Source organism: Protopterus annectens, chromosome 1.part0 (assembly GCF_019279795.1).
Source record: "Protopterus annectens isolate FY-2018-M chromosome 1.part0, PAN1.0, whole genome shotgun sequence".
NCBI classification, from domain to species: domain Eukaryota; kingdom Metazoa; phylum Chordata; order Ceratodontiformes; family Protopteridae; genus Protopterus; species Protopterus annectens.
Window position 1 is genome coordinate 1633165120 of NC_056725.1, and position 22815 is coordinate 1633187934.

General features: G+C 41.7%; 1 protein-coding gene across 1 annotated transcript in view; it reads left to right on the forward strand.

Annotated features, from left to right (window-relative positions):
• SREBF2 (sterol regulatory element binding transcription factor 2) overlaps window positions 1-22815 on the forward strand; it is an 895155-nt gene that overhangs the window by 591761 nt on the left and 280579 nt on the right. The window contains exon 14 of the mRNA XM_044068232.1: window positions 5708-5805. Within this exon, the coding sequence (XP_043924167.1) occupies window positions 5708-5805 (98 nt within the window). The remainder of the gene's footprint in view (window positions 1-5707; window positions 5806-22815) is intronic.

The window sequence follows — 22815 nt, forward strand, 5'->3', positions numbered from 1 at the left end:
TTACGATAAATATGCCTACATGCACCTGTACCTTCTTATAGTTTTAGTTGATCTAAACAAAGGACCCTTTTTGCTACGTCAGAGAAGCACGCCCATTAGTAATCCATCAAGACTTTTTTTGCTAGGTCATAGAAGCACTCCCATGAGTAGTCCCTCCAGACCCTTTTTGCTAAGTCAGAGAAGCACTCCCATGAGTAGTCCCTCCAGACACTTTTTGCTAGGTCAGAGAAGTGCTCCCATGAGAGTCCCACCAGCCCCTTTTTGCTAGGTCAGAGAAGCGCTCTATTGAGTAGTCCCTCCAGACCTTTTTTGCTAGGTCAGAGAAGTGCTCCCATGAATAGTCCCTCAAGAACGTTTTTGCTAGGTCAGAGAAGCGCTTCCACGAGTAGTCCGTCCAGAATCTTTTTGCTAGGTCAGAGAAGCCCTCCTGTGAGTAGTCCCTCCAGTCACATCTTTTGGCTATGCCAGGCAAGCATATACTTGCATACCACTTGTTAGCCATGGGGGGTGTCATATCTTCACAGTGTTTCTTTCTTTGCAGCGTGAGTCCTTCCTAGCTCTAAGATGGAAAGTGGAGGGCATAAGAACAAAATGATCCTGTGTAGCTGATGCACAGTGTCATGGCATGTGTGATCTTGAACAAATATCGCTACTCAAGCATGGGAGCTTCAAGAAAGAAAACAAAAACTTCAGTGGTGGTATTATCAGTAGTGGCGATTGACAGGATAAACCAAGTTTAGGACCTGTGAAGGAGGGTCCTTTTCATAGACTGATATGGTAAAATAAATGTGTCCATTACCTTTACAAAATGGATCAGGAGTGCTGTCCCTCCATTCAGTTATGGATAGGGTATCTTCTGCACCAGCCTTAACTGTTGGATTTCCTTGTAAGATGGATAATTGTATATTCTATATTGCATATAGTTAGTTATATTTAAGTGTCATATTTTATTATTTCTTGAGTTGGAGGTAGGTGCTTGCTAGTATAATGGTGCAAACTGTCATACTCTGAATGCATGCATAATTTTTGTAGCAAGACCACTTTTGAGAAAAAAATCATGAGAATTTTTCCTTTTACAAATCAATAGGCTGCACATTCCAGGTGTTTCCTCATCCCTGATTGGTATGGGGATGGGGGGGGGGTAGTAGAAACCTAATTTGAATCTGTATAATCTCAGAAGGCATTTCAGAGTTGAAACACAAAATAAGAATAATGTGTCTTCAAATCATGTAGCTGTACCTCTGCACAGTGCCTGGGTGTTCACATTTGACTTAAAGGATGCTTATTGGAATATTCCATTGCTCATGTTCCATAGAACATTTCTCCTCTTTCAGATAGGGCAGCAACACTTTAAGCTTGCAGTCCTTCCCTTATATCCCCTAAGTATGTTTCTCAAAATGCTGTACCGGCATCCACGTTCACCCTTACCTAAATGAGTGATTCAGGCTTATTTGAAATATCATTACTGAGGCACTTGCATATGCTTAATCCCATTCCTAGAGTCTTAATGTTTAAAGAGAATGAGGACAAAATCTGGATATATTGTCCTGTTAGCAAAAAAGTATTTCTGATTGTCTTGCTAGACACTATATAACATAAGCTATTTTTGAATGAGGAATGGATGCTGGAAATTTCATGAGCTATAGATGCACCTAGACTTTTTTCCTTAGCATTTTAGCTCTGTGACAATCAGCATTTAAGTATGGAGTTTCATGCTGATTTTAGGGCAGTGCACTGATCATATTTGACCATTTGTATGCACAGCCCAGGTGAAAAAAAAATCACATAATACAGTCAGAATATTATATATCCACATGCTTTTTTTTTCTTTTTCAAGAATAGACTAAAATACTAGAAAGTTAAAACTATTTCTAAATGAAGAACACAAAACATTTACATATACTGGCTGTACACAGACAGAGCAGAGAAGTATTTGTTAGAGTGTACAAGAGAGAAGACCAGAAGTGGTAAATGTGAATGTGGTAAGAGAAGCAAGGGTTGAGGTATTTAGGTTATGTGCCCTTTCTAAATCATGTGTCTCTGGCCTGCTTTTTAAGGAAAGTTATGAGTTCATGCCTGAATGTGGTCAGTTTAGAATTTTCTTTGAGGGAGTGGTGAGGGATTGCCAAAGAAATGGTGCAGGGCTATGGAAAAAGCATGTTTTGTTGACTGGAGTGTGTCTAGGAGTAGATAGGGTAGGAACAGTTTGTGAAGAGTGATGTAGATTGTATGAAGAAGAGTTTTTTAAATGCAGATTAGCAGAAATGGGAGGGGGGGGCATAGGATTCCAATCTATTGAGTTTAAAGATGTTGCTGTCCGTCTGTGTAATGGGGAGCCATTTTGCTTTGTTGAATATATAGTAATGGTTGTCTTGAGGAGGCAAGTTGGTGTTGAATCTACAAATGGATTTGGATATGGTCCGAGCTGTGGTGGTGTTTTGTTTGCAGTAAGAGGAAGACTGTATTCTAACTGAGCTGGAAGCAGACTTTTCTCGGTAACTGAGCAGGAGGGTGGGCATGATTTTTTTTTTCATCCAGAAGAGAAGCAAGTTAATTTTAGAATGTGGTTTTCTGTGTGTGATCTGAAGGTGTAAGGCTGATCTAGCCACTGACCCAGGTATTTGAAAGATGTTGCAATTTTAGTGATAGAATTGTTCAAATCAATGATAGGGTGATAAGACAGCTGAAGAGTCTCTGAGGAGTCCCAGAAAGCATGTTTTTGATTTTAGAATTGTTTAAAAGTAAGTTATTATTGTTTAACCATTTCTGAAGAAGTTGGAGGTCAGACTAGAGCTGAGTCTGAATTATGTTATAGGAATGATTTGATCTGCAGATAATCATATATGCCTTGAGGAGGAAAAGGGGTTGGGTGAGTTTGGAGAGTAGAGAAAAGTAGGGGTGAAAGAATAGAGCCTCAAGAGACCCCTTTGAGAAACTGAGCAGTTTCTGAGAGGGAGTGTCAGATTTTAACTTTGATGTGTCTGCTGTTTAGGAAGTCATGGAAAACCAGGGTAGGACATATGTGCTGATTCCTGTTTCAGTAAGACAGCTAAGGAGAAAAGGGTGGCCAAAAAGGTCAAAGGCTTTTGTGAGATTGATAAGTAGGGCTTCTGTGAGGTTACCTTTGTCTGGATTGAGTAAGATATTGTCAGTGAGTATCCAGATTGCTATCATAGAACTTCAGCCTGGGGAGAAACCATACTGTTTGTAGGAGAGGAAGTGGCACCCTTGGATGTATTAGAATAGATGAGTGTGTACTGTTCTTTCCAGTATCTTGGGAGATTAGAGATGTGATAAAAGTGGGAGTAGTGGGAAAAAAAACAAAGCTTTATCAGGCCTTTCTTGAAAGTTGACTCAGTTCGTTTGAAGGTTTTTGGCAGTCAGTTTTTGGAGGGGTATAAGAAGGTTTCATACTTAACAAACATTTCATTGCTTTTCAGTGGCTAAGGTGACATTGCCTACTAAATAGGATTAGCCTATGTCTGACATTGCTGCCAACCAAAGCATTCTACTTTCAGCCTTTATTCTTACCTTCTGAATCCCATGTGAGCAGTTGTTGGCTTATATGAATCCTGGGAGATGATTTTGAGCTTGTATATCCAGAAAAAACAGGAGAAAGTCCGGCTTTGTCCTCTGCAGTGAAGTTGAGGGCTTCTTTCAGGAAAATACTAGAAAGTTACACTCTCTCTAACTGGATGGTTGGTTTGTTGTACTGGATTGTGTTTTGATTCTTTTTAAAAGCTTAGTCAGACTTGCATCAGAACTTTTTCTGTCAAGAGGGATGATTGCTTTGGGGGAGCCTTTGTTTGTGAGTGTGTTGGGCATTTGTGAAGCTGCTGCCTGGCCATCAGTGCACATGTTCACTAAGCATTGCAAACTGAATTGTGTTTCCATGGCTAGGAGAGGTTTTACTGCAGTAGTCATCGGGAGGAGATGTACAGCTTATTTTTCTGCGCCCAAATAGTGAACCACTAGGGAGATGTAAAATGGTCATATGAGGTCCTGAGATAATAATGGGTGATTAAATCCATCTATGTTTCTCTGGAAGAAGCTTCCTTCTTCTTGTTACCAGATCTGTCTTTATGTTTTGGTGTATTGTTGAGACATGAATGATGCACTTTTTATAGGTATTGGTGAGGTAACCCTGGAGCTTCTAGGCTTGTTGCATTGATGAAATGCTTTAGTATGATGTTGATTGTCAAGAAGTTACCATGCAGCCTCATCTGTCTCTGCTAAATGTTTGTGATAAATGTACAGATACTGCCCTGTTATGTTTATTATGCATCATCTGATGTGTTCCTTAGAGAGACATCCTCCCTGTTTGCTACTGTAAACTGTAGTTGGTGGCAGAATTTGCCCTAGTAAGTATACTGTTATTCTGGACTAGGGATGAGAGTCCAAAGTATTGTTTCTGCTGTGTAGAATGTTTGCTAATTGCTTCTGATGATGATGAAATTTGAGATCTTACTCATTTTACCAGCTGTGAGTGACAGCTCATATTTCTGTTGCTGAAATTCATGCCTGAATGGCCAGTCCTTGCAAAAGAACTTGACTAAATTGACCATTTGGGAACAGGAATAATATGCTGAGGAATATATCAAAAACTAAGCATATGAGATTTGGGAGACATAAATTAAAAGGTGAATATTTAATACAGCACACACTGATTGAAACTGTGGATTCCTTTAAGGGCCTGGGTATATGGGTAGATTCAGCTGTGAATTTTCTACTCATGGCAATCAATTGGTTAATGATAGATATAGAACTATGGATTGTATAAAAAGATTTATAAATTCTAGAAAATTGGAAATGATGAAATCACCGTTTTTTAATTATATTAGACCAAACTTAAGTGTGAAATAACAACATGGAAACCTTGTAAGAAAACAAACACAAGTAAACGGGAAAGAGCACAGCAGAAATATACCAAGGGCATCTATGGATGTGAACATTTGTTATTATGAAAGATAAAAATATCTGAACTAGTACAGTGTCTCATGTAGATATTTAAGAGAAGATCTTATTCAAGTATATAGGGCATTTAGAGACAAGTACCTTTGTAAATGTTTAGTGTTATTAAAAAGTAGTATGGGAATCTTCAGACAGCCTATGCAGAAGATTCTATAGGAATGAGAAGTGTACTAATTGGTTCTCAGAGAGCTCAGCTGATGCATGGAAAAGACTACCAAATTACTTTAAAGCAAGTACTAGTTTTGATATTTTAAGAACAGCCGGGACACTTATGGAAACAGCTGTTTTGGTACATTGTCAGGCTAGAAAGGCATTAATGCCTGTGCTTTATATATTTGCATCTATATATGTATATAGGGGTTATTGCTTAAAAATAAAGAACTATGGATGAGAAGCTTATAGCAGGCCATCACAGGGGACACACAAAATGCATGGGTGCAGCAGTTTAGAAGATTGACACTTCATCAAACATATCTTTGAGACACAGAGAGCACCTAGAGAAAACCCACACAGATGCAGCGCATACATGCAATATCTGCACAGACGTTATCTCTGACAAGAGCTCAACTACAGAGCCAAAAGCTAGTGGCAACTAAGTGCTGCCCTATTAACATGACTGTGGAAAAAGGACAATGTTGTTAAAAGTAATTAACTTTTTTGTCTTGTATATTGTACCAGCCTGAGTTTGAAGTAGATCTTTTACTACTGTTCTAACCAGTTTGCATTTGTATTTCAGTGAGTTTGCTACAGCCTTGGAGTATCTCCATTTGCTGAACACATATACTGACTCAATGGGAAAAGCAGCTCAGAGGTTTTCCACTCACTCTTGCACGGGTAAGTCACATGATGATATCTGTCTGCAAGACCGTTAAATTTACAGGATAAAAGTGCATCATTTATCAGTGACAGTATTGTGTGGTTACAGATTTTTTTTCCGTATCTCACCTACTGCTTTTGTGACCCTGGGAGTACTAAGGTGGACAAATGGTTAAGGTGTTTGCCTTACAAACACAAGGTACAGAGTTTGAATCTCACAGGGGATAACTGGCTAGACTTAAAATGGCTTGCAAGGGCAGTTAGCCTAGTACTAACCTATGAACATATTCCACCAGTGTAGGCACAGCAGTTAGTTGAGTGTACGGTTTGCAGGACCCACCAACAATAACCCAAATGAAAGCTTTGGCCTTTTTACTGGAACTAGTTTGACAGCATTTTGAATTATGCCCTGTGCCTTTTAACAGCAGCCCATAAGTTGCAGTACAGTAAAACTGGGGAGCAATGCTAAGCCATATTGTTTTAGCTAGAGATATTTCTGCTGATATCTGTACCTAGTGTAGAACTGATGGTAGTTAAAGATGTATCTGACATTTAGTTTTACTTAGTACTAAAACATTTAGAGCTGATAAGAAGTGGTCTGTCCACTGATAAACTTTAAGATTATGTATTGCAGGCATCTGGACTGTTTGGCGGTCAGAGTTTTCAGACTGCCAACTACCTCCTCCATTCCTGTCATCCTTTTTCTGGTCTGTCACTTGTTCTTTGTTTCCTTGTGAGCATTCTGAAATGGAGTATTTTGTGTGTGTGTGTGTGTGTGTGTGTGTGTGTGTGTGTGTGTGTGTGTGTGTGTGTGTGTGTGTGTGTTGTTTTTATTGAAGTAAGTTTGATTATTTTGAGCACTTTGCCTGTGAGTATATCTACCTACAGTTGGCAGATAAACCCCTTACTTTCTTTAACTTCTTATTCAGTTTCAGACCCTTTTTAGTCAACATTTAGGACCATGGCCTGTTATTCCCCATCACTATGTCATGCCAAAACCTCTGTTCAGCCAGTGTCCCTTCAGCAAGGTCATCAATCCCAGTGAAACAAACACTGACAATGTTCAGTGTCTAAGCTAAGGAGCGCAGAACTGCCAAAGTGCTTCATTTATTTGAGGTTGATGCACAAAAAATGATGCTGTGAAAAATGGCCCTAACATAGAAAGAGCTTGAGCCTGGAGAATTGCTTGACTCAAGAGTGGAACCATCAAAGTCGAGCAATTCACTTTCCCAATACTGTCCAGTCAAAAGAATTAAAATAGTTGCCTGAAAGCAGGTCCCCTACTGTGATACCATCTTAAGTATCAGCTTTCAAACAAATTGAAGCTCAGGCCCAGCCTAATGTCAAAAAGTGCAAAAAGAGCTAGAGAATGTTAGTAATCATTTCTGGGACACTCAGAGCCTGCTTAGATACATAAGCCATTCTCACTACAGGCCTCCTCTCATCACTTCTGATTACAAGAAGCTAATTCAAGATGTAAGGTCCGGCACAGGTTTCTAAATGCCCCCCCCCCCCCCCCCCACACACACACACACACACACACAGTTAAGGGGTGCTGGAACAGTTTATCCAATTCTCAACTGCTATTTTTCTCTTCTATGCAAGCCTAGTGCCTTTATTCACTAGGACGTTTCTACCATCCCAGTGCTGAGGCTTTAAGTGCAGAGTCTAACCCTCCCCCAGTGATTACCTTGGGCCCCTTTCTTGCCATTCTTGTATCCTACTGAACTGGTAATGGCAGCACTACAAAACTCATTTGCAGCATCAGTCTGCCAGGTTTTATACATATAAAGTCTTCTCCCAATGCTGACGTTTGCAGGCTACTTGTCCCCAGTACCTCCAGTGACGCTCCTCCCAATATTGACCACAGAATGCACTAGGCCTGGTGTGATGGTTGACCTCGGCTTCATGAAAAACTTGAAGTCATTCTGTTTTTGCATGTCTTCATCAGAATGGCATCAGCAGAGTTGATGGTGTAGCCAGTGTCAGTGCACTTGATGCCCACTTTCACAGAACACCTTTGGTTGGTGATGCCACTTCTACAGACCCTGCCAAATGTTATCATGACCAGTGAGCATGCAGAAGTTAGAGGACCCATGCTACTGGCTTACTCTGAAAGCCAACTAAAAACCCTCCCTGTCTCATAGCCACAGAGAGATCCTATTCTTCATCAAATTTTTCAGAACCCTTCTCCAAAAGGCATCAGAAGGCCTGCCACTAAACTAGGTGCATGGTCTTTCCTATGGAGTTTCTTGTAACAGATGTGGATGGTGGGGACGGTGTGGTTTCTGTTTAATCACCTCTAGGTGCCTTAAATTCTACAGTTTTCTTCACCTTATGCAGAAGAAAAGAGCTGCCCAGTGGACCCCATCCCATCATCTGAAAGGAGGTTGCAGTAGATGTGTAGGTACACCCCCCCCCAGTTCTTCTGAGCGGTATCACCCTTGGTGAACATCTTGAAGGATCCCACCATGGTAGGCTTGGACAGCTGAGATATAGTAGTTCTTGATACTAAAATGTGAGTTTCAACAATCCATAGGTTGGGTAGTCTGATCAGAGACCCCTACACTAGACCCTGCTGTTTCCAGAAGTGCTTTAGAGAGGGCTCCAAATTCCTCAAAGCCCTGCTGTTAACACTCCAGACAAGCAGTTCAGCAGGTGTGAGAATGAATCCTGTGCTGTGCTATACCCTTGAGGATATTGAACTGTATGATCCACATGCAGTTCCAAAGTGAAATCTTAGATGAAATAATCTATCTGGTGAAATAACTACCATATGAGCACCAGAAAGGAAAACTTAGAGGTCAAGACACTACTTCTGTAAATCTTCTGACCCATATGGTCCATTTAAAACATATACAGAGATTCTACCAAAGCTACGGGAATGAGCATAGCTGTGTGCACCAACATGTCTGGTTTAGGCCATCAGACTAGTGGAAGATACCTATGTGGCCTTTTTAGAGTCGCCTTTTACATTACATTTCTGGTGCATTGACAGTCTTGGGAAGTACCTCAGTGACACAGAAGAGGAGAGAAAACATGCCTCTAGAGTGGTCTTTTATTAATAAGCAGAGGAGCCATAGAGACTGAGTGCTACTCAAGATTCTTTTGTGTACAAAGAAAATACTGCACCACAGTGTTGTAAACCACTATATAGTGACATAAAATTTCAGAATGGTCTATCTGCAAATCGTACTTCCCTTCTATCTCCAGGAAAATAGGCTTGCTCTTTAGATCTCCATGACATATAATAATAAATCAGAACTTTCAAGGAATTCAGAAATTACCTGCATTTCAGGTCAGGATGCAGCCACTTCCAGTTTATAAACCTGCCCTTCAGCTCCTGGGTATTTACAAAATGTATGGCAGTCATAGCAGCCCATCAGTGGCTGTTTGGGACCATCATTTTCAATTAGCTATATGAACTGGATCTTTGCTGTCACAACTGGGAAGGAAGTCCTGCAACACTCAGTCTCTGATCAGGCTGTTCAGTTCCCTGAGCACCATGGCCAGGTTTCCCATATGTCTGTTTCAACCCACACAGCATATAGTATTCATGGGTTGCATTCTAGGCACCGGGGTCTACAAGGTTTTCCTACCAGACGATAAGTTCACTGTTTTACTAAGCTGTCCTACAAGTCATCTCTGGTATGTCTGCCAAGGAGTTTGAAGGTGTAATGTCATGGTGTGTTTCACAGCACTGTGTTGAATTGTGTGAGCTGGAGGAGTGATTTTCTGGGGGAGGTATTCTATTTTCTCCATTGTGATATGACTGTGGAGTTGATATGTATAATCTAATAAGATTGCAGGAGGGGCTTCCTGTACAAATTTTTTTTTTTATTTTTTTTTTTAGGTTTTTCAACTCATCTGTTGGGATATTTCAGAAAGTGATGACTTAACATAGTGTACAGAAATGCCTCATAGGTTAACTGTTCCACAGTCTACAATGAGTGAACTCTTACACTTTCAGTTTAGTACAGTAGACCTGTGCCTCAAATTGCAGGATATAGGATATCCACAATTTACCTGTGCCTCAAATCCTAGAGTATGTAGTGTCCACAGTTTACCTGATGTTACTTGCCTGTTTACTTATGAGGCATCTGCACTGACCCCTCTGGCCCAAGTAGAATCAACATGATTTCTGCCCAGTGCATCTTTATTATGGACTTGTGCAAGAACATCTCCAGTGGTGGCTGATTGCAGCTAGTTTGACCAAGAGCAGTCCCTTTCAAGTGCCTCAGCCTCCCTCTGCCATTTCTGTGGCTTGTGTGTGCTCTGTGGTTACAGGAAATGCATTTCCAGGGCTAAACAATGCAGGGTGATTTGAATGATATGACTCACCTTACAAAACGTCTAAGACTAGTTCCAGCAGGGTGCATTGACAGGCTACGCAGACAACATGGCAGTTATCTGATACATCAACATGGGGGTGCTCATTTCTACCCAGCTGCACAGAAAGGGCACAAATCTCTGAGACTGTGCCATTTCCTGCAGCATCTTCCTTTTGCCAGTACATATTCCAGGGGGACCAGCACATTGGTAAACATACTGAGTGGGTAGCGCATTTTTCCTCGCGAATTGTCATTAGACCAGAGAACAATCAACAAAATGTTCTGTCAATAGCACCATCCAGTGATAGACCTATTCTCCTCCCCAAATGAGATGGAATGTCACCATTCTTGTTTCTTATCTTTCTACTGTGCCAACAAATGACAAAAGATGTACTGGCAGAGATGTGGCCTCAGGCTCTTCCTTATGCCTTTCCACACTATAGTTGATAACAAAGGCCCATAAAGAAAACCAAAAGGCTGCATTCAAAAGTTATTATAATGGCCCTCATTTTGGCCACACAAGGTATGTTTCCCTTTACTGATCCCATTCTGTATGGACCTCTCAGCCCCATTCCAGATGTTGTTGAGTCACCCCCCTCAAGGAGACTTCTTCAAAACATCAGTGCCCTGAAACAGCCAGTATAACTTCTCCAGTTTTAAATGTGGCCAGCAGCCCTTGTTGCCGTCCCTCAAAAGTAATTGAAAGTCTAAACTGTTTATAGAAACATTCCACCAGAAAGACAAGGACAAATAGAGGTGATTTACCATTTGGGCAATTTGTAGTGATCTGAATCCCAGGTCCCACTTGAAAAAGTTCTGCAGTACCTGGCAGACCTTCTTGACAAGGGCTTTAGTTATTGTACCATAAAAATACATTGAACAGTAATTTCAGCTTTCCATGTGGCTTCCCAGACTGTGCCTGTTGCCTGTCCAGAATGATTTGAGCATTTCTGAAAGGCACTTTCTCCTTATGATCCCCAGTCAAAGACCTGTTGCCTCCTTGAGATCTTTATTTCATCTTAGAACCACATACTAGGCCATCCTTTACAACAGCAATGAAAGCAGACCTCAAATACCTGTCTTGGAAAATACATTTTTTCAGTAGCAGTTACATTGGCAGGATAATTTCTTAGTAGTAAGTCCTATCTTGTCAAACACTCCATTTGATTTTCCACAGGGAGTTGATAGTGCCTTAAACAAATCCATCCATCATGCCAGAAGTGGTGATATAGACAAACATAAATCATTAATCTACCAGTCTTTTTTCCCTGTTATATAAATAAGGGAGAGTGCTTCCCTCATTACATGGATATCGTCAGAATACTGAGATTCTACTTAAACACAATACGAGTTCAAGAAAAATAGATGTTTATGTCCTTTGCCCAACAAGTCAGCTGTCTGAAGTGACACTTTCCTGCTAGTTATCAGAGTGCATTAAATTCTGCTACTTCAGGTGAAGTAAAATGCTGTCCACGTCATCCATGACCCATTTTACTTGTTCCATGACCATTTCCACAGATTTCCTTTTGAATGCTTCAGTAAGTGATTTTTTTTTTGCAGCAGCAGCTGCAAGGTTCATCTGCAACACCTTTGCCATGAACTATAAACTGGACATCAATTCTAGGACAAGGTCATCTGGGGGTATACCCATGACTGATTCCACCCTTATGCGTTACCTGGGGACTCTGTCCTACATGCTACTGAAGCTGGATGACTTCCATTTCTTAACTGGTGCAAGAGTTATGTGCTTAAAAAAGTAATACAGTTGCAAGAAGTATATCCATCCTCCATAACATGTTCCCATCCTGTCAGCCTCCTCCCTGAGCCTGAAGCAAACAGGTAAGCCTATGTGCACCATGCATTCCAGCCCCAAACAAACTGATTGCAGCTGAGCTAGCCTGAATGCTTTTGTTGTCCTGATTCTTCCTTTCCTGAGAGCTATTAACCCTAGGCTCAACTGGTTGTATGCTGATTCACTAGACAAAAACTGGAGACATGTAAAAAGAAAGCGTAGTGAGATTGGGGAGAGAGCAAGTACCCTCAGAACAATAAGGGGGTGCTGAGTGATCCTAATACCGATGTCATGTAATGTTACTTGTTACTTTAGACTGACATACTACTTACAAATCTGTCATTACAATCAGTGCATAACTACCGTTTATAGTACTGAAGTTTTAATAGCTTTAATTGTATTTAGTCCTTTCCCCTTCACTAAATTTATATTGCCTGCTACTATATTTTTTTGTACCATGCCTGCCAGCTGTCAAACATCATCCAGTTGGACTCAGTCCATTCATTCTCCCACACTGTGGAGTATTTCCAGCATAGTATGGAAATAAGAAACATCTGGGGCAGCATCATTCTGGCGGCCATAAGGGTTGTTTATGCTCTTTACTGGCATCCTAGCTGTCAAGGCAGTTTTGGGGATGGAGTTACCCTACTCCCTGACAGGAAAGGGGAAGTGCAGGCCCCATCAGTGTAGGGGCCACTACATCTTTCCCATAAATAAATGTATACCCCGCCCCCTGCACTTACTCAAGAAAGACTACCACCAGTCAGTGACTTGGTGTATCACACACCCTCCAGTGTACATCTGCATACTCTGCGCCTTTTGTGGGTTATAACTGTATGCGGTTGGCTCTGCCCCTCACTCCCCGAGACAGGCCTACCCATCCTCCCTATTAGCTTTTAATTGAACTCTGGTTGCCTGGGCTGCAGTCATGGCTTAATTCCCTCTTTACCACAAGAGTTTGATTGAATGCCTGCTACTGTTTGCATTATGACTGTAACACTGATAACATGTAAGACTTTGAAATTACTTTTAATAGCAGAGATGTTTTAAGTAGATATGTGACTTGGTTACTAATTTTTAATTTTATGGCTGAAACTAATTTAAGGAAGTTTTAATCTGACACTAAATTTGCTACAGAGCAGCATAGCTATGTATGCAAGAAGTAGATATTTTGCCTTGTATGATGCGGTGGTGGTGCTGCGGTAGCATTGTCGCCTCACAGTTAGACGTTGCCCATTTGATTCTCAGTTAGAGTGTCTTCTGTGTGGCGACATGTGTGAACGGGCGTTCCTTCGTTGAAGGTTGTGCGTTAGGCCCGGCAAGCCAGCACGTAAAACTCTACTGCCAATCATTAGCGGACCGGAGTTCCGCTGTGGCGACCCCTAACCGGGAAAAGCCGAAAGACACAAACATGAAAACAGTACTTGCAGTAGTAAAATATAGGCAGACCTCTTTTCATTTTCAAAATTCACTCTATCTGAATTTTCAGTAGTTTAACCTCATCTGCTTGGAAATAAAAAGAAAAAAAAACAGTGTTTTTGAGGGTGCAGCAATACATTGTCTGTGTCATAATCCTTCTGTGCTGAATATTATATGAGCAAAACGGCACTGGATCATCCTTCAGCTGTGTATTTCTGACTTACAGGGATATTCTGATTTAAGTCCTTTAGAATACAGCTGTGGTGCAGCAACTTACCTCTTGACCTTGTTTATTGGTATTCCCTTTGCAAATTGGTTATATTATTTGTGTGGTATGCCTACAGTTCATTCATGTACAGTTTTCTGAATACCTAATAGTCTGTCAATGAGAACTTTTGACTGAAACATTAATATTAATACAAAAAGCTGAAGCCTGGATTGAACATATGTAGTAATAGTTTTTTGATGTCAGATTTTCCCAAAGAATATGAGATCTGATATTAGCGACAAAGAGACACTCAAAAAGCATTTGTGTATCAAGTAACAAGGTCATTTGAAAATGTGTCAAATTTCATATATGCAGTAAAAGCTTTATTTTGGAAACAAGTTCATAGAATATATTATCAACCAAAATGTTCAGTATATGACAAGAATAATCAGTCTAGTCCATAACTACAACACCCCTCCTTTATCAGGGTTTAGAACCGTAGCAAACTTATTTGGTAAATCATACAAGCATTTACTTCTTTTGTTAAATTGAAATGTTGTTTTGCCCCTTTCTTTCTGGCCAAACCTCAAATTTGCATGTTTTTTTTTTCATATAGTTGAATAACTGTGTGCAAAATGGGTTAGAAACACACTTGCATTGCAAACCCTGTGTAACATCCACATTGGCATTCTTATTAACAGCCAGTGCTAAATTAAGGATATGAGTAAGTAATTTTAAATCAATTAAACTTTGTGCAATATCAAACTTCCTAGATGATAAAAACTTGAAACCCTTTCTTAAAAGATCATAGTGTGTTCTTGTAACATAAAAGCAAGACACTAAGGATAATCACAAGGCTTTCTTTAGTTATGTTAGGAACCTGGGTGGGAATTCTCAGATATGCTCAGTATTAGTCCAAAATGACAAAAAATATACCGAACCCACAGACATTGCCAACATCCTAGCTGACAGGTTCAGCGCAAAATTCTCCCCCTCTCCCCACCAAAAGGGCAAATATCTATCCCAGCAGATTGCTGCCCCCCTGACATCTCAGATGCTCAGGTAAGAGCCGCCCTCTCCAAAGCAAAAAACACAGCATCAATGGGACCAGACGGTGTCCCGGGCTGCGCCCTACATGAACTCCAAGAAGAGCTAAACCCAAACATAAAACTACTGTTCAGTCTCAGCCTTACTACAGGATATGTACCCAAAGAGTGGCATACAGCAACAGTGGTCCCTCTCCACAAAGGTGGTGCCTCAACGGATCCTGGAACCTATCGCCTCATAAGCCTGACTAGCTTGGTCTGCAAAGCTATGGAAAGGATCATCATGGACCTCATAAATAAAGATATTGGGGACCTACAGACACTGGATCCTACCCAGTTCAGCTTTGTTTAAGGGCAGATCCTGCCTCTTAAACCTGGTCAATTTCTTTGAAACGGTCACCAAGGCCATTGACGAGGGGAAGGTGGTCCACACAGCCTACCTGGACCTCGCAAAAACCTTCGATACAATACCCCACTCGGGCATTATAGATAAGCTCACCAGCTTAAATATAAACCCCCTATGTCACTAGATGGGTTGCAAACTGGCTCAAGGACAGAACCCACATGGTTAGAATTGCTGGAGCCATGTTAGACTCCAAAGCAGTTACAAGTGGCATCCCACAAGGCTCAGTCCTGGGACCTCTCTTGTTCGGTATATATTTCTCAGAGGTACAGGCCAACATGGAAGGACTGTGGCTGACCAAGTTCGCAGATGACTGCAAACTGGGCGCCATAATCGACTCTACAGCCGACGCAAGCATCCTCTAAAAGGGCCTCATAGAAACACGCAACTGGTGCCAGAGCCATGGCCTCAAGCTAAATGCGAAAAAGTGTATAGTCATCCCCTTTGGCAAAAACAAAGTGCCCACAAATTACCACATAGGTGGTAATCCATTAAATACAGAAGAAGTAATTAGGGACCTGGGGACCTAAGTTGATAGCAATCTCTCATTTGACAACCACGTGGCCAAAGTGGTTAGAAAAACTTTTTATATAGCCCACCTAATCATGAAGGGATTTACATCTAGATCAGGGGAGGTCATCGTGCCTCTTTACTCATCCCTCATCAGGCCCATAATTGAGTACAATGCCCCTTTTGGGATGTACCTTACCAGATACCTGCAGCAACTGGAAAGACCCCAAAAGTACCTCACCAAGAGGATCAAAGGGCTCAAACAGATGTCATATGCTGCCTGGTTAAAGAAACTCCAGCTCTACTCAGTGGCATACTGCCTGCTCAGAGGCGATCTGTGCCTGACGTATAAAGCCATGTCCAACCCGGAATTAATGGACATGCTGCACCTCAGAAAATCCAAATCCCATCGAGCTACAAGCTTGAGAGACTTGAACCTCAGCACTGAAATAAATAGGACATGCTGGAGGGACAGATTAATAACCCAGAGGCTCCCTTTACTCTGGAATAAAATCCCAGTCCAGGTTAGGCAGAGTCCCTCATTGACTGTCTTCAAGAGGAATCTTGATGAGTGGATGAGAGATCGTAAGTTTACCCCAGGTATCACTTCTGTATCACTGTTAGACAGAGGCACAGTATACTAAGCTCAAAAAAGGGCATAGCAAAATTCATTTAAAATGGGTGGCGACTCTGGCTAGGCTTATAAATGCCCTAGGACAGATAGCCTAGTATGAACCTATGAACCTATAGTTAAATAATTTAAGTGAGTCATTGTCAAATATAATAACCTTGCAACAGTCAATATTGCTAAGGTCATTGCCATTATGAAAAGTCTTAGTTCTGATGTTGACACTATTGAGGAGGTGACTGGAGAAACTCAGGGAGTGAAACTCATCCCTTAAGAGCATATGCCACTACAGAGATCTGAGTCTGAACATTTGGAACAGAAAACTCTGTTCCCAGCATATTACTACAACTGGAACGTTGTGGAATATTCATTTTCACTAGTTGTTGGATGCATAACTAATAAACTTGGAAGTTACTTTTCACCTATTTGAATTCATTTACTTAAACCACAGTCTTGAGGTGTTTCAAGTTTATTGGCTTACAAGAAATGCTTAGTAGCCTTATTAGACAGGCTGACATCACGATGTTCTTCGTGTTTCACTGTTGCAGTCATTACATTTGGGTAATCTGCTGGCAGGTTGCCCTCAGTCAGCCTGAATAACAAAGTCTTGGGTCCTGCATCTGTTGCTGTCTCCCCTTCCATGACGTCAGGTCGTCAGGGGTATAAAACATGCAGCCGACGCCATTTTATTCAGTCTTTCTTGCCGCTCGGTGCCCAAAGCAGAAGCAGTTCGCAAGTGCCGGTCGACCGACTCCTGAAATTTTCACATTCGAGTTTCAGAATGGAAGTCTTCAACTAAAGCTAAGTACCCCGTTGGGGAAACTTTTTCTTGCTCCTTACCGATGTCAGTAAAAGTTAATAATTATATTACTTGTGGGAAGCAAATACCTCATAAGGATTTTCATTTGTACTGTATTCCTTGCCTAGGCCCAGATCATAACGTGCCTTGCTGTCGGTTTTGTGCTAGATTTAACCAATGCACTATTAAGTGTCGGTATATTTCTGCTTCTAAATATTTTGGATCAAGATTTAATTACCCTGAAATGTCGTTGGTTAGCAGTCCGACTGAGAGTTCACAAAAAACGCAAAGAAAAAGACAGAGATAGACCGTCGAGGTCCAAAACCAACAACAAAACTTCTCCTAAGCCAGTCGCCGGTTCTCCGGTACTCAGTGAGGTGCTTTCGCAGCCCCTGATACCTGCTACTTTTGAGTCGCAGGCCTCTACCGAGACCCATGCGGAGTCTGGTATGCCGCGATATTCTCAGAGTATTGAACCCACTGATGTCTCTCCCTTGGATGGGTCCGGAGCGGCTGAGCAGGCACTGGCATCTGAGGGTGTTTTCAGGTCTCAACATTTTATATAAAACTGATGCCAGCCTCAAAAACATCTTCTATGTCTAAAAAAACTATGCATGAGCCACGTGCTCAGGTCCAATGCCTAAAAAACTGGTGATCAAAATGGCTGAGGACTTAATTACCGTGATCAGGGGTTAGCACTTCATGCTCAAAATTGGCAGTTAATTACCCAGGACAAGTGGGTATTAAACATAGTATCCCAGGGGGTACATATTTCATTAACATACTTTGCCAATTCAAAACAGTTGGCCAGATCTGCCACAAAATCAATGGGCAGAGGCTCAGAAACAAGTTATGTCCCTCGTGGATATGGGGGCTATTCATCCAGTACCAGAAAAGGAAAAAGGACAAGGTTTTTATTCAAGACTTTTCCTGGTACCCAGAAAAGACAATGCCTTGCGTCCAGTACTGGACTTATTGATTTTGAACATGTTCCTGGACATTCCAAAATTCAGAATGCTGACTTTACAACAGCTACTGCCTACACTGGGCAGGAACACTTTGTTAGTGACTCTAGACTTAAAAGAGGCATACCTGCATATCCCAATAAGGGAATCGTGCAGAAGATACCTCTGCTTCAAGGCAGATTTTTTGCATTATCAATTCTCTGCACTGCCCTTTGGCTTATCTACTGCGCTCAGGGTCTTTACAAAGTGTCTGGCACCAGTAATTGCATTCTGCAGACAAAGAAGCATACAAATCTATCCTTACTTGGACGACTGTCTCATTCAAGCAGGGGGCAAGGACACTCTTCTTCAACATCTGGTGTTTGTAAAAAGGCTTCTAACATGCCAAGGGTACACAATAAACAAAAAGAAATCCCAACTGGTAACCTCACAAATAATTACATTCCTGGGTGCAAGTTTGAATACAACTGCCCAGATGGCTTACCTTACGCCAGACAGACAGAGGCAACTGACAACATACTTCAAACAAATGGCAACAAAAACTCAGTTATCTGCAAGACAAATTCTGCAGGCTTTGGGGTTCAGGGCATCCTGCATTCTACTAATTACATATGCAAGACTGCATATGAGGAAACTTCAATGGTACCTAAAAAGTTTATGGAGTCAACATTGTCACAGTCTGGAAACAATGATTCCTCTAATTCCCTGCCTACAACAAGAGTTTCTTTGGTGGGCAGAGACATGTCACCAAAACAAGGGACTGTCATTCACTGTACCCCCTGCCACCCAAACCCTAACAACAGACACATCAGACTGTGCTTGGGGGGCCCACCTGGTGGGGAGATGCATTCAGGGCAAATGGAGCCCAAAACAAATGCATCTGCATATCAACCAGAAAGAGATGCTAGCTGTTCAGAATGCTCTGACAGCCTTCAAGGACTTACTTCATCCAGGACAACTACTGATAAAGACGGACAACACCACGGTTATGTGGTACATAAACATGCAGGGGGGTACACATTCCTACCCCCTTTGCAGACTAGCCATGGCATTGTGGAACTCAGCTTTGACTTAACAGATATATCTTCAAGCTCAATTCCTGCCAGGAAAACAAAATACTCTGGCAGATGACCTAAGCAGAAATCTTATGGACCCGCACTTGTGGAAACTGGATCCACAAATCTTCAGCATGTTAACACAGAAATGGGGGAGCCCAGACATAGATCTATTTGCCTCTCCCCAAAATTATCAACTGGACAAATTCTGCACAAGGACTTATCACAGACAAGCATGGAAAGTGGATGCCCTATCCTTCAGTTGGAAAAACCTGTCAGTCTATGCCTTTCCCCCTCTTACTCTTCTCTCCAAGGTCTTACTAAAGGTCAGACAGGAAAAACCAAAAATGATCCTAGTTGCTCCGGACTGGCCTCGCCAGCACTGGTACCCAATTCTAAGGAATATGTCTCAACTCCCTCCTTGGTACTTTGATCAAATACCTCAACTGCTGTCTCAGCAGAACAGTCAAATTCTGCACACTCAGCTCCAAACTCTGAACCTTGCAGCATGGCTGATCATTTAATTATTCAAACAACACCTCTCAGTAAATCTGTGATGGATGTCATTTTGGAAGCCAGAAGGCCTAGTACTAGAAAATCTTATGCTGATAAATGGAAGAGATTCTGTGCTTGGAACCATGCACAAGGAACGGACACAGCAAAGCCCAATATCCCTCAGATTTTACAATATTTGACTGAGATGCTTGACAATGGCCTATCTTTTTCTTCAATAAAAATCCATGCCTGTTCCATATTGGCTCATTACAACACAGAGCCTCCCCTCTTTTCTCATCCTCTGCTTAAACAGTATCTTAAAGGGGCCAAAAAGTTAAGGCCTCCCAGAAGATCACCCACTCCTGCATGTGACCTCAATTTTGTACTGGAAAAACTCACCCTGTCTCCTTTTGAACCAGCAGCTACTGCGGATATAAAATTTTTATCTTGGAAAACAGCTTTCCTCTTGGCAATCACTTCAGCAAGAAGGGTTTCAGAACTACAGGCTCTCATGGCAGTGGAGCCTTTTATTACATTTTACCCGGACAGGGTGTCCCTCAGGACCAATCCTTCTTTTTTGCCTAAGGTGGTATCCAGTGTGGCTCTTAACCAAACAATTCACCTGCCAACATTTTACCCAAATCCGCAGAACAAGGGGGAGTGGATTCTACATTCATTGGACATACACAGACAACTAAAATTCTACTTAAACAGGACCAAATCTCTAAGAAAGTCTGAGCAACTACTGGTGGCATTTGCTGCAGTATCAGAGGGGAAGGCTATATCAAAGCAGACTATTTCTTAGTGGATAAGCCACTACATTCGTTTCTGCTACGTGCACCATGGTAAACCTGTGCCCAGGGGGATCAGGTCACACTCCACCAGGGCTGCCTCTACCTCAGCAGCTTTTCTCAAAGGAGTTCCAACCAAAGACATTCTAGAAGCTGCTACTTGGAGCTCTGTTCATAACTTCACAAAGCATTATCATTTGCCTCTCTTCTTCAAATCCAGGGCAGGTTTTCCCACTGCAGTTCTGCAGGGCCTTATAACCTCCCCTAATGCTATTTAGTTTCATCCTCCCATCCATAGCTTTGGGATTCTACCCAAATGTAATGACTGCAACAGTGAAACATGAAGAACATATTACAGTTGTGTACACTTACCATAAATGTAGATGTTCAAGTGTATTCACTGTTGCAGTCCAGGTTACCCACCCGTCATCCCCCTTTTTCTATAACTTCTCTTTCCTTCACTATATTCTAAAGCCTTTGGGGTGTATTTGCTTTTAGATGAATGTAAAGTTTATGTTGCTAAAAGTGCATTTACATATATTATTGTTTATATATATATATATATATATATATATATATATATATATGGGTCTCCTTCTAATGCCCGAAACGCCGTTTCGCCGACAGGGAAATAACCGACGCCAGAAACCCGACAACGCAGTTGACCGACACGCTCGAATCCCGACAGACGGAAGACCGACAAGGGGAATGTGTAAGCGCGACCTGGTAAGTATGCGATAGTGAGGGATTTAGGAGTAGGGAGCGGACAGGTAAGTGTGCAATACTCAGGGATGTAGGGTTAGGGTGTGTGATAGGTGAGTGTGCGGTAGTGTCGGAGCTTGGGGTTTGGGGTGTGTAAGTGAGTTAGGGTTAGGGTGCAGGTAGGGAGTGTGCGGTAGTGTCGGAGCTTGGGGTTTGGGGTGTGTAAGTGAGTTAGGGTTAGGGTGCAGGTAGGGAGTGTGTGCGGTAGTGTCGGACCTTAGGGTTAGGGTTTGGGTTAGGGCTAGTGGATATGTGTTGTAGTGTACTGTGTTGTTGACGTGTAGAGTGTCGGTGTTATGGTGTTCGGTGTTTCGCGTTGTCGGGTTTGTGTGTTGTCGGGTTTCTGGCGTCGGTTATTTCCCTGTCGGCGAATCGGCGTTTCGGGCATTAGAAGTAGACCCATATATATACATAAATTTTTTTTTGCTCCCCATTTGGGGGGCACCTGACATCTGGGGCAAGAAAAACTGAATAAAATGGCATCGGCTGCATGTTTTATACCCCTGACGACCTGATGTCATGGAAGAGGAGACAGCAACCGACGCGGGACCCAAGACTTTGTAATTCAGGCTGACTGAGGGCAACCTGCCAGCAGATTGCCCAAATATATTGACTGCAACAGTGAATACACTCGCACATCTACATTTATGGTAAGTGTACACAACTGTCCTTTGCTTAGCATGCCAAAAATAAAAAAGCAGCAGCTAGCTGCAGTGCAGTACAACGGATCATATCCACTTAGTAAAGACACAGAATAAAGCTGTGTAACAATAAAGTGCAGCACACAAATTCCTGGTGTACATGTTACAGGGCATAATACATATGTAGCTGGTGTCAAGTGACAGTATTTTATGCACACCTAAGACTCAGCATGAAAGCTAATACAGAGGAATTTTCCATGGCATAGCAAGAAATGTGTGTATGTCATGCTCCCAGAAAGACAGCAGATGTTTACTTTAACTGACTGGGAAGGATGTTTATCAAAATGTGCAGGAGTATTCTTCTAGAGTATAAGCAACCATCAAATGTTCTTTGATGTGGCCCAACTTCTTGGTGATTGCTGGGTGGAGGCAGTAGCAAGGTTGGACTTCCAAGATGGCTGCATATTGAGTAACAGCTTAACCCTAGCTCTCCCAATGTGAAAACAAAAATTCAACAGAGAAGTCCAGTAGACGTTTGTGTTTATGGGTAAATTTCAGTAACTGTCTAGCAAATGTACTGCCTGGATGCCAGGAAAAAAAGAAATACAGAGCACCTGGGAAAAAAAAACAGCCACGAAAAGTGAGGAAGAAACATTGACTGGGAAAGTTCCAGACATGACTTCCAGTAACCTACAGGAAGATATAAGACAACTGCACACAGACCTGGTTAAAATAAACAAAATGCCGATGGAATATATAAACACAAAGAACAAAGGGTTGAAAACATGGAAGAAGCTTTATACTGATATCCTTCAGATGAGGTGATTAAGCTGCAAAAATCAGACGGTGAAATGAAGAAAAGGCTGGCTGAATATGAGACTGCTCAGGAAGAGATGTTTTAAAAAAGTTAGAATTGGAGGACAGATCATTTAGGGAAAACCAGAGATTTTCAGCTATACCAGAGAAGCTGGAAGGAATAGACTGCATTAATTTTATGAAAACACAAATAAGCAACTGGACTAGTATTCCTCAGCAGGAGCTGTTAGTTGAAAGGGCACATTCTGTGTATGCTCCAAACCTGGCTATGAGAAAGCAATCTAGACCTTTAATAGTAAAGATGCAATCCTACCAGCAGAAGAAATTCTGACAAAACTGTGGCATAAGTACAAAATATTAAAACTGA